We start from the raw sequence: 12341 nt of genomic DNA, 5'->3' as shown, positions 1-12341 counted from the left end.
GGGTCAGTCCTAAGTTCCAGCAGTTATGGGGCTGGAAGCCACATCTTGGTCTCCGACCTCATTTTAGAACTTACTCCAACCAACACAGGATAGTTAGTGCTCTAGTGATTTGAAACAGTAGCAAGCACAGAAAAGACATAAAGCGTGTGTTCTTCTGCTTGATCCAGATAAACAAGTGAAGAATGTGCACTCATATTTATATAGAAACGATCTCTTTCGATACTTTAAACACTTAGGTAGAATTTTACTCTTCACCAGAATTTTCAAATAGTCCAGGCTGTTGAAAAAAGCATTTTCTCTTATAACTTGACAGTCTACCTTAGGATGTACCTCTTTAAAACATTTCTCCTGACTAAATCTACCCAAATCTGATTACTACTTTATCTACTGCCTAAAAAAAATTTTTTTTCAGTCTTTAGTTAAAGAATCTCAGAGCTAACAGAAACCTTGGACACCAGGCAGAGCTGCTGGCTCCTCCCAGTGACAACTCCGTGACTTGCGCAGTCTGGAGCAGACGTGCCTGGATCCAAGCCAGCTCTGGCCTATCCTGACCACGTGACTGTGGGCAGCTTCCTGACCTGCCCCGTTGACTCTCACTTTTCTCATCTATAACACAGTCCCGGCATCTAGTTAGACTTCAACAAGTAGTAGCTATTATTGTTAATGTTCCTTCGACCATGCCTTAGAAACTACCCCTTAGAAAGGTTACCATGACTGGCTCCAACTTAGTAATAGTCAGGCCCCTAAGGTGGTGTGTGCAGAGACTCTGACCATTTCTTTCCTGTACCACAACAGCTTGCTAAATGGTCTCTAGAGCCACTGTTCAATTCATCTTCTATACCATCACCAGAGTGGTCCCTTTTAGAAAACAAATTTGATTAAAGCTCCCAAGCTCAAATATTTTTAGTGGTTCCCAGGGTTTACGGGATCAAGTGCCAACTCCTCTGCAGCTCACCCAGTGCCCTTCACAATTTGGGCCTAACCCATCCTTTGAGTGTCATCTCCAACCACCATCCCAAAGAATGCTATGCTTAGGCTATACAGAACCTCTGCCCTCCTCCAAAGCGGCTGTGCTCACACTTCTATGCCTTGGTCCTGGCTATCCCTCTGCATAAAACATTCACGTGTCTTCAACTGGCCAACTCGATCTCTGGGACCCAAGCCAGTTTCTTCCTTGAAGCTTCTGCAGTCCCTCCTGCAGGCTCAGTCACTACCCATTCCTCTGTACTCTCTCCATGCCTTCTGCTACATCGATCCACATCGCTGAGTTTTCCCCAATTGCTGTTTCACATATGACTTCCTGACTCTAAGTTATACGGTACGGGCTCTTCTCACTCATCTTCATATGCACATGGCCCGGTTAAGGACCTGTCACAGAATGTGTGCTCACCAAATAGCTCTGGAATGAATAAGTGAATAAAGTAACAAATGACCGGGTAGGTGGTAAAATCAAGGAACTAAGCACTCCTAGGTCCCAGGTTGTTTCACAGTTCACTATATCTGCCTTTGCTTGCATAATAATTGTTTCAGAACATATTAATACCATTTTCACTTAAGTACATGATGTCTCTTAAATTAGATTAGAAGTTTCCAAAGGGCATGTGTATTCTCTAACTATCACTCTTATCACTCTCTCAGATCCATACTTATCAGGGTTTGTAACACTAAGGGAGTATTTTTGAATGCTCCCTTTTGCAATATACTTGCATAACACGAATTTTCTTCACTTGTTATGAAGGAAGTTGCTGCAAAGGTTTTATTTCAAAGGGAGTATTGTAATAAGATGTTATCTTAGTGCAATTATGAAAAAGAAATAACCTCCTGATTTATTTTTTTTCTGACAGTAAAAGAGAAGACATTCAGGGCTCCATCTCTTTAGATGTTTAAATATGAGCCCGTATTTTAGTGTTCAGAACCTTGAAAGGGGATATTATTTTCTTGCATAAAACATGAAAACATGGGCTCAATACAAAAACTATTTTCAGTCTCATGTCTTCGTCAAACTTTCAGAAATATTTTTTAAAAGAATATAGTAAAACCCATCAAACTTGAATTTATTCTCATAAGCATTTAGAAAGTATTCAACTAAAGAGATAGGTCCTATAGGAAACTTTGTTTTATTCCTGGTAACTGACTAAAGAGACAAAATTTAGCAAGAACAGAAAGGCTAGGATTAAGCGCTCCTCCATAAACATGAGAATAAATAGATTTGTAGAAGTACTGACCATCATATACCTCATTTATTGACTCTAGATTAATGATTCTCAACCAAGAGAGACTTTGTCCCCCAGGGGACATCTGGCAATGTGTAAAGACATTTTGGTTATCACCACTGGAGTTTTACTATTGTCACCTAGAAGCCAGGAATATTGATGGTGCTAAACATCCTATGATCCACCGATCAACACCCCACAACAAAGAATTATCTGGCCTAAAATGTCAGTAGTGCCCAAGTTGGCAAAGTGTGCCCTAAAATTATAGTTTCATATCACTGAGGCAAAACAGTAGAAGAAGATGAATTCACATTCCTAACTACTCTCCTTTCCTCTCAAAAACTAGAATTAGGAGGAAATTACGATATTTTCACAGTTCATATATAAGGTAACATTTGGAAGGAAACAGGATAGGGAAAAATAGGGGCATTTCAAGCAACTAAGTTCTTAGAAGGAAAACACATTTTAAACATTTCCATTGTAGTCAGTGTTAGCATCTGCAATGGTTTTTAACTGTACAGGCAGATGGGTAATTGGAACTAAAGTCAGACTACAAAGCCTACACCAACTCCAGGAATAAAGTTTCCCAAGAGCTAAATGAGTTTTAGATATGAGACTTCTAGTCACTTTAATAAGCATCATAATGCTCATGGATGTTTTTAAAGGGGGCCAGAGAATTGAAACCCAATGTATCTCCAAAAAAGCTGACCAGACCTAGTCATTACCAAGGACATTTTAACAGCCATGGGCAAATGGAACTATTCCAATTTCAAAGGGACAATTCCAAAGAAGTATATTCACTGGCCCTGGTGACAGATAGGACAAAATGAGGAAAGACTACTCACGGAAGATTATTTTCCATTAGCTCTACAACTGTATTTGCATTGCAACATAATCTTTATTAAAATGAATATTGGGTGTCTGCTTCTAAATAGAAAGGCAAATACAAAATTGTTCAAGCTAAATATTGTAAGACTATATTTGGATGCCAAGTGTTTTGAAAAGACCTTTCACTGGAGGCTATTAGAATTAATTGGTTGAGACTTTGGTCAAACCATCTGCAGGTACTGCTGGTTTTCATAATGTATGATTCTGGCAGCGTAACACTGCTGTGCATTTCTAAACATGGAGACCTCCAAACACAATCCCCATGCACAGATACTAACCACCAATCTGTGATGAAAATCTCTTCTTCTGCCTCTTCCATTGCATTTGCAACATCTTCAAAATATCCTTTGGAGTTAACATACCTGAAAAACAAGGGTTTTATTGTTGTTGAAAGAAAAAAAAAAGACGATGACACATATCTTTTATCAAAGCCAAAGATGGAAGCTACTGCCCAGAGTCTCTACACAACCACCAGTTTACTTTGTGTAACTGGAAAACAAGGACTGAAAATAGCACCTTCCATCTGCTATGTAGGAAGTACAGTAAGTAGCTAGAAGTATGCAACCCAATTCTTTCCTGCTGAGAGAACAACACATCCATTGGTCTCATTACCATATGGGGGTTGGCTGAATTCTCCCAGCCCATTGAACTCACACATAGTTGTTCTTCTGAGACTGAAAACAGACCAGTTTCCAACTCACGAGTTGCTAAGCATGATTTTATTTAAAAACCAACCAACAAACAAAAACATTTATCAAATAAATTATTTTTCTTCAGTTATGGCAAATGACTTAAATAAACCTTCCATTTGCATCTTTAAGAAAATGCATAAAGTTGGCTTTTAAAATCAAACTTCAAAATCTAAAGCTCGCTATCTAAAGCTCACTGTAAAGCATCTTAAAAACAAAAATTGGGACACTAATCAGTGCTCAGATAGTCCTATAAAGAAAGGCCCTTGTTAAGTATACTGCATTTTATCTTTTCACAGCTTTGAAAATGGATTCTAGGTGAATTTAGATCACTGTAATATTAGATGCTATGACTACCTTGACAGTCTTAGAGCAAAAAGATCTTACCATTTAGCTAAAGTGTTCTCTTGGATAGCAGCATATGACCCAAATCGATGATCCTTGAGAAAGTTGGTGCCATGTTTCTGGATGAATTCTTCTATAGCCCCTGCCCACCACCGAGCATGTCTATAGCTGTTGCATTTTAAAATAAGCGTCCTTCAAAGAAAAGCAAAATGTGGAAGAGAATGGTCAATCTGTGTTCTGTCTCTTTAAACAAATTTAAGAATTAAACATGTCCTGTTCTGTTTTGGTATGGCAAACATAGTTGAAAATTTTTAAGCAAAGTGCATCTTACTTATATCATAAAAGCAGACTTCTAAAAATGTTTGGCAGGATTTTGAAATGTAGTGAATGTAGCAAAAATAAATTTTCAGGTTACTTATTTACTAATACAAACATGTGTAAAGGTACACACAAAAGGAAGTACCTTTTGTATAGGTACTGCAGCTGTGCTAGGCTGTGAGGAGGGTAATGAAAGAGGTATAAGGTGAGGTCCTATGTCTCGGGGTTAGAGAGCTGTTGGCTCCTGTAATTTCCCTAGTTACTCCATGGTGTCCATTCCCTTGGCTTCTGGAAACATTATACTGATTGTGCTTTAGCAGAGTAATCCCTTCCCTATTCTGAGTCCACCAAAGCCAAGCAAACTGGTCTATTCCAGCCTCCTGATCCCAAAGACTGGTCCAGGGTCTGTTAGGGACCAGTGAGAATTGTGGCCTGATTTCTATGGCCCTCCACAAAGCAAAAATGCAGCACCAGGAGGAAGGTTTAATGGCAGCACCTTTGCATTTCTGAAAACCAATCCTGAAGGTTCCATTATCAAAGGAGATGAGGAAGTGCCAAATCTTTTATACACCCACTCACATCCATGCAAACGTAGTTAGTTAAGAGTGTGTGTGTGTGTATCTCAATGTGAGTAAACAGAGAAATGTGTATATATATACACACACATATATATGTTCACATACATGAGGCTGAACTTTACAGAGACAAATGTATATAGAAAGGCACACATATATAACTATATAACAAAGAAAAAAACATATATATCAACACACAGACATACTACTAATAAAATCTATAGTAAATGTACCCTTGTGTATCCTTTCAAGGTATCTTTCTTAAAATCTGTCTGTAAACAGAATTTTTCTAAATCAAATCACTTTTTAAGTGTTTTGTTCATTAAAAGATATCAATTCATAAAGTAAAATTTTATTTTTTAAAAATGTGAGCTATCCCTCCTTAATTTGTCTGTTTGGCCAAATGATATCATTAAGTAGTCAATTTTGTTAAAATGGGCATATATCAATACACAGAAGAGTTTATTCTGACTATTGCACAAAGGATAGTCTATCCTTAAAATTCTATTACAAGGAAAAAGTAGTTTCATTACTTTTGATTGAGGATAAGTGCTAAATAAAAAATTTTCAAACATTTAAATTATTTTCCTTCCTCCTTCATTTCAGGTTGGGAGAAAAACTTTGTTTTCAAGAGATTTTAGTAAAAATATTATTTTTACCCACAATATTTACTTTTTAAAATATTGGAAATTCCTACCTTGAAAGGTTATCAATTCGGAGTCCGTATTTCGTCTCCGTCTCTTTTCTCCCCACCTTAATTCTGAATTCTTTATCCACCAGCAAGACGAAGGCGATTGCACCACTGTCTGGTTTCATATACAGTAAAAAAGAATCTTTCACTATCAACCACCTGTGAGAAGATAATAAGTATTTTTCAAGTTGCACTGAATTACTGAAACAAAAAAGAACAAATTATATGACAAATCTGAAGAAAATACACTAGCAGATGGTAGACATAAGTTTATCTTTTGCATAGGGGATTTATTTATTTATTTTTAATCACTGTGAAATGAAAATCAATCCAAAACCTTTCTATGCTGTTTTTCTAAGAAGTACTGTCACCAAGCAATTCCTAACAATTCATGCTTTTTAAACACTAATGGCAAAGCCTGGAAGAATGCCCTTGATTACTGGCAGGTGGCACTCACGGGATATATAGCAGGAGCCCCCACTGTTGGAAGAACGGAATGGGTTAGTGTTTGCTAAATTAAACTATCATAGAAGAGGCAAAAAGCTTCTTAATAAGTAAAATCCCCCCTTTAAAAAAAAATCTAGGAAGCATCCAATACTCCATAGAATCTGCTGTTCATTTCAAGTTATTTGTAGTTTGAGGGAGCATTAATAAATGATGCTTAATGGGACACAATATCTCCAAAGTATATTTCCATTCAGTTCAATATGTATTTAAGAGATTCATAATGGAAAAGTACAGTGATAAGCTAGGAGTTAGGGAAGAGGTAGAAACAGCTCAAAGATAAATCACACATGTTCTCAAAGGATCTTACTAGGCCAGTGCGGCACAAGCCATGATAATTGTATGCTGAATGGGAGAGGTACTAAGTGAGAAAAGCAAACATCAATGGTTGCAAGGCAGAAGAAGCCCTCAGTTCTAAGAGAATGAGCTAGTGGCATCCCCCTGAGGAGACGGCCTCTGAGCAAGGCCAGGAGGGCCCCATCGTGGAGGGTCCAAAGTCAGGTGGCCAAGGTGACATCCCACATGCAGGAAGGAGTTAGCAGAGGCTCTAAGGTGTGGAGATGCTGCTTGTGTTGGGAGAAAGTTTGGTGAGGCCAGGGTCTCAGGGAGAGTAGGAAGGGAACATGGGCAAAGGCCGCGTTGAGGAGGGTCTGGAGGCCAAGCCGCGGAGGCTGGTTTTATATCATGGAACCAATGTTTCCTAAGCTTACCCGATGACCAGGATCTCTTTAGATGCTTGTTAACAATAACGTATAGGTTCCCAGGCCCCACCAACGATCCATTAAAAAGGCTTGCCAATCTGTGTTCTTAACAAAAAACACCAAGGTGCCTATTAAATAAGGGAACCCTTATGTCCTGCCAAGGCAATAGGACAATAATATCACCGGAACGATGTTTCAGAAAGAAAGGTACAAAGGAGAAAGAGGGGTGTAGTGTGGCAGGTGAGCAAGCTACGGCAGTGATGCAGAACAGCTTCCCTCAGCCTCTCCTGTGAATGTGCATCACCTGAGGATCCTGTCAAAACGCAGATTCGGATTCAGTAGGTCTGGGCCAGGGCCTGGGAGTCTGCATTTCTAACAAGCTCAGAGGCGCTGCCCATGCTAGGACCACACTTTGAGTAGTAAGGGTGTAGATGATAAGCATGACACTGACAGTGGGAAGAGCAAGAGAGAGAAGACAGGATCGATATAAAGCGATAACAAATGGCAACTTTGTCTTGCTGCATATAACACCATGCATATATTCATATTTAGCTGCAATTGTGTAGTGATCAAATGACTCAGTCAGTATCTGAGTAAAGTAACAATGGGCATATTATATCACATATTAGGCAAAGTAAAGCACATTATGGAATAGTAAGGCCAGGCCACCTGAACATAAATGAAGTATTAATAATATTGCAAATGTAACATGGAAACTCAGCGTTGAAAAGAAATCTATAATAAATATTTACTGAAATTGCTAATCACATGATGTTTTAGGGGCTTCATAATTTGGGATTTAATATAGGCAAATCTACATTGATTTCCACACAGTTTCATTTCATTTTTTTATTTATTTTATTTTAAATATAGGCTATCTCCTTTCCAATAAAAGGGAATGGGATGGACTTAGGGTAACTTCCAGTAGAAGACATACATGTGATATGGTTAAAAAAAGGAAAAAATCAAGGTCACAGAAAGCAAATCCCTGACCACCATGCTAATATAATTATGGTGATGGCACACTAATGTAGGTCTGAGCTTCTGATTTTTTCTTCGCAAATGAATAAATTCAAGAAATAAAGAGACCTCCTCCCCAAAAATCAAAATCCAAAGGAAGTTTCTTATTTGGGACCTCACATAAGGCAACTAAACAAATGGATAAAATTCTCAATAATTTTCAGCAAATGCAAAAATTATACATTTTATAAGAATGATTATAACATTGCTTAATATAAATGCCAAGACCATGATATCAAATGGTAGCTCAGTGATTCTAATGGCCGTGGCTGAGTTATGAGTCCAGACATGTAGCTGCCTATTAATAAAACTCAGTACAGGATAAAAGAGAGTAGATGGATCGCATATCGGTTAACATTCCTTCTTTAGCTGCTGTTCCTTTTCTCAGCTTGACTTTGAAGCAAGCTGGAGTGCGGACGACGTGGCACAGGCCCCCGGTGCTGGTTTGCTATATTGCTGACTGGGAAGGAGGCCCAGGCTTTGAAAACCACAGCTGGCAGGCCAAGCTGAAAAGAACGTCCAACATTCCACACTTGTGAACTTGCCTGTCTGCAAGTCCAGGATACCTGCATGGCATCAGAGCTGGTGCCTGCCAGAGCTGCACGCCAGAGACAACAGTGTGGGGTGACAATGGACCGACCCATATCCAGGTACAAGAGTTCCCATTGTCGCCATTACAAAACCAATCTCAAAAATGCTCCTGAGAGCACAGACTCGTGGCGCAACTACCCGCACCAAGGGCTGCGAAACGTGTCCCCAGGAATAAGCCACCAGGTACCATTGTGCAGATGTGCCTTGCACATGGATGCCACTGACGGAAGGCACTGGTGTATCATCCTGCAGGAAGGGGCAATTTCCTCTAATCTGCACACAGGCTCTGAATAGGTTATGAACACTCTCGTTCACCAACAGAAATGAGACAGCTGGGTGTGTTGCTCAGCTGGGACACTGCTCAACTCTAGGGAGCACCGTTCAGGTGGTAGCTATGTGAATGGTTCCTCTCTTGCTCCTCCAAGATGTGGCAGCCTAGAAATATGGAATTGTTTCGTAGTCACAGCTGGATTTAAAGGCTGAACACAACAGATAAGAGTTTCTGTTTTGACAATGATGAGAGGTTCTTTTTCACAGTCATTAGCTACCAGGGTAAGCTGACTCCTTTATTTAAAATGCTTCTTAATTATGCCAATCATTAACACTGTTCTTATTTCTTCTCCTTCTCTCTTTTATCAACAGATTTTTTTTTTCTTTAGTGAGAGGATATGCATCAAGAAAGGGATCTATCAAGCAGCATTTTGCAGTCAGCACTGGCTGCACAGGGATTAAGCACCTGCCTTCAAGTCAGCCTCTCTATGCTCGCATTCCAGCTCTGCCAGTGGTCTGATGGTGTGAACTTGGGCAACTCGGCCTAAAGTCTAAGTCCATAAAATGAGGGTAACAACAATTCCCACCTGCTACGTGTTTGTGTGGATTAACTGAGACGATTCTAGTCCCACATTGTGTAGCACAGTGCCTGGCACCAGTGAATCTGAACTTTTATGAATATTCTTGTTCTAAACCAGGTGAGATTATGATCTGGTTTAGTGCAAGATGCCTCCTGCCGGGACATTAAAATGCAGGTGGGCCAGCCATCCCCTTCTCAACCTCACCTCCTACTGTTCTCTCCCACCACCCTGGTAGAGCTACTCCTCAGACTTGCCAAGCTTCATCTACTCAGGGCTTCAACATTCGCTATTCTTCTGCCTAGAAATTGTTTCTTCCAGATCCTCCCATAAATGGTCCCTTCCTGTCTATCAATCCTCCACTTAAATGTCCCCGCCCCCAAAGGGTGGCCTCTAATTTGCACACAGGCTCTGAATAGGCTATAGTCTTGTTCAGCAACAGAAATGAGATGGCTACTCCCCAGCTGTTCCACCTAAAAAAGCTGTTCCCACCCCACCCCCCATCCATGATGTTTACCTTTTTCACAGGACTATCTGGCATTATTTATTTGACTGCTTCTTTATCATCTGTCTCCTCCACTAGAAAGTAAGAACCATGAGCGCATGTCCACTGGTGTCTACCCAGGGCCTGGAATAATCATCCAGCAGCCCCGAGCAAGTCTTCTGGCAAAGCAACTCTCTTACCTAAATAATAGCTGCACAAATGGGTCCCAGAGTAAGTGAAATTTAGATATTGTCACCATCTAAAAATTTTAATTCTTGGGATAGCTCATAGTTCAGTAAATGCTAACTGTATTTCTTAAAATCTAGACATCTCTTCCTCTTAAGACATTACTTGAGATAGGAAACTTATCATCTAGTCCACTACCCAGGTGGACTACCAGGAAGAAATGTTAGCTGTTTGCCCTTTTTTTTTTTCTCCTTTTACTTGTCCCTGAGACAAGGTCATTATGAGACTTGATTGAAAGTTTGATTGCCCCTGTTTGTCTTATCTCGATTTGTCAATACAAAACAAATAAGAAAGTGATTACCGTATTTCCCCATGTATAAGATGCACCCTTTTTCAAAAAAATTGGGGTCTAAAAACTGGGTGTGTCTTATATAGTGCCATAGATGGAACTGAGGATGAGGCGATATATGAACAGTGATTCGTCTTCAGACACAGATGAGGACAAGCTAATGGTTGGGAGTTTTGACAGTGATGAGGAGTTGTATGAATTTTATGATAAATAAAACTTGAGTTCAATAACTTTTTGTAATACATTGTTTTTCAAATTTTGGGCCCCAAAATTAAGGTGTGTCTTATAAATGGGACCATCTTATACATGGGGAAATACAGTATAATGTTTTTCATTTTATACAAAAATAAAAAAGAGAGTTAGGAGTGAGTGTCATCCTTAAAAAGTAACTCCCATTTAGATACCAATAGTCTTCTACTGTGGGAAACTTTGTAAACTAATTCATCAGCTATAATATATCTTATATTTATTGGTACTGATATTTTATATCCCGCAAATGTGATTCAAGAAATAATAACTAATATGGAACCAGGATTTCAATCTTCATGGAAAGATTTATGTATTTCAAATGATGACATGTTTTATTACAGGGAAGATCGTATATTTTTAGATTATCCTGGTTGAAGCCTGATTTAATCCAAAGTTGAAAAGGGAGGTAGGTGTATTTCCTTCTTATAACAAAGTCTTCCCCCATCTTTCCTGGCTGTCCCTTCTCATAGAGGTTATCACTCAAACATCAGTTGCTTGACTCCTGGAGTTAAAGCCACCCTCTCCAGTCCTCAAGTCCCTCACTACCCTATTGCCCTCTTGTTGTTCCTCAAAGCTCTGTCACCACGTGCACTGATATCATTTACACTGTTTGGCAGCTTCACCATTGCCTCCATTCCCCTCTAATCGAGTTCCGTGAGGGCGGGGGACTTGGTTTTGTTCACACTGTTTTCCCAGCATCTAATACACAACGTGACAAACATTAGACGCTCAATAAATGACTGACTGGACCAGACCGAGGCTTCCATTTCTTCAGATGTCCTAGGTTAGGTTGCCCCAGAAGTCAACTCTGAGACAAGGATGTAAGTGACAGCAGTTTCTAAAGGGGCTTACTAGGGAGCTTACTGGGAGCATGGGTAGGGAAGGACAGGAAGGAAAGCAAGGAAGGGGGCCATGAAGAATGAGCTTTCGTGCGCTTTATTGTGGGCAGTTGGGCTGGGAGCTCCAGGAGACAGCGTAAACCTTGCGGCAGGATCATCCCACCCAAAGGGTGATGGGCAGCTTTTGGCTGACAGCTGCTCCTGGGGGTTGTGAACACTTCCGGCCTGCTCTGTTACACAGGCAGCGCAGAGCAAGCCTTTAGTCAAAGACTCGCAGGTGCTTGCAGTCGAAAGCCTGGCCGGTAGCATGCAGCAGCTACCTGAGGGAAAGATGAGGACTGGGGAGGAGCGCTCAGGAGGAACGCGCACCAGGGCCCCAGTGCGTGGGGAAGACCAGCCTCCCGGAGAGGCATGGTGAGGGCAGGAAGCAAGTGCTGGCAGGCTGACGTCCACTCCATTCCTCTCCTGGCTTGGCATTTGTTCCGAGTACTCCCGGGGTTCTACAGTGCGGGTGGGAGAGGGTGGGCCGATACCTCAAGTGGGAGTGTCTGAATTTCCTGTGATGTTATGTATATCCCAGGTTTATGGGACATTTATATCAGTTCCATAAGTTTATTTGAAAGCAAGTATTTTATAGTATATTATTTCCCTTTTTATTTTAGTAAAATTGTTCTTTATAACAGAAATTTTTGATTTTCTCTAGTTTAATCTTTTGATCTTTTCCTTCTAATTTCTTCTATCCTTTGGGGAAGGGGGGTTGTTACTTTGTGAGGGTGAAAAGGGTAACTATTGCATTGTTCTGTACACTTGAAACTAACAATTAAAAAAAAAATCTATCTGGGATCATAGTT

General features: G+C 40.2%; 1 protein-coding gene across 1 annotated transcript in view; it reads right to left on the bottom strand.

The window, feature by feature from the left end:
- PLD1 (phospholipase D1) overlaps nucleotides 1-12341 on the bottom strand; it is a 149757-nt gene that overhangs the window by 84800 nt on the left and 52616 nt on the right. The window contains exons 7-9 of the mRNA XM_019624322.1: nucleotides 5726-5878; nucleotides 4178-4327; nucleotides 3380-3463 (exon numbers count right to left, since the gene is read on the bottom strand). Of these exons, the coding sequence (XP_019479867.1) occupies nucleotides 3380-3463; nucleotides 4178-4327; nucleotides 5726-5878 (387 nt within the window). The remainder of the gene's footprint in view (nucleotides 1-3379; nucleotides 3464-4177; nucleotides 4328-5725; nucleotides 5879-12341) is intronic.

Source organism: Hipposideros armiger, unplaced genomic scaffold, assembly GCF_001890085.2.
Source record: "Hipposideros armiger isolate ML-2016 unplaced genomic scaffold, ASM189008v1 scaffold_584, whole genome shotgun sequence".
NCBI lineage: Eukaryota > Metazoa > Chordata > Mammalia > Chiroptera > Hipposideridae > Hipposideros > Hipposideros armiger.
The sequence above is the reverse complement of the archived record's forward strand: the minus strand, read 5'-3'. Positions and strand labels throughout refer to the sequence as shown.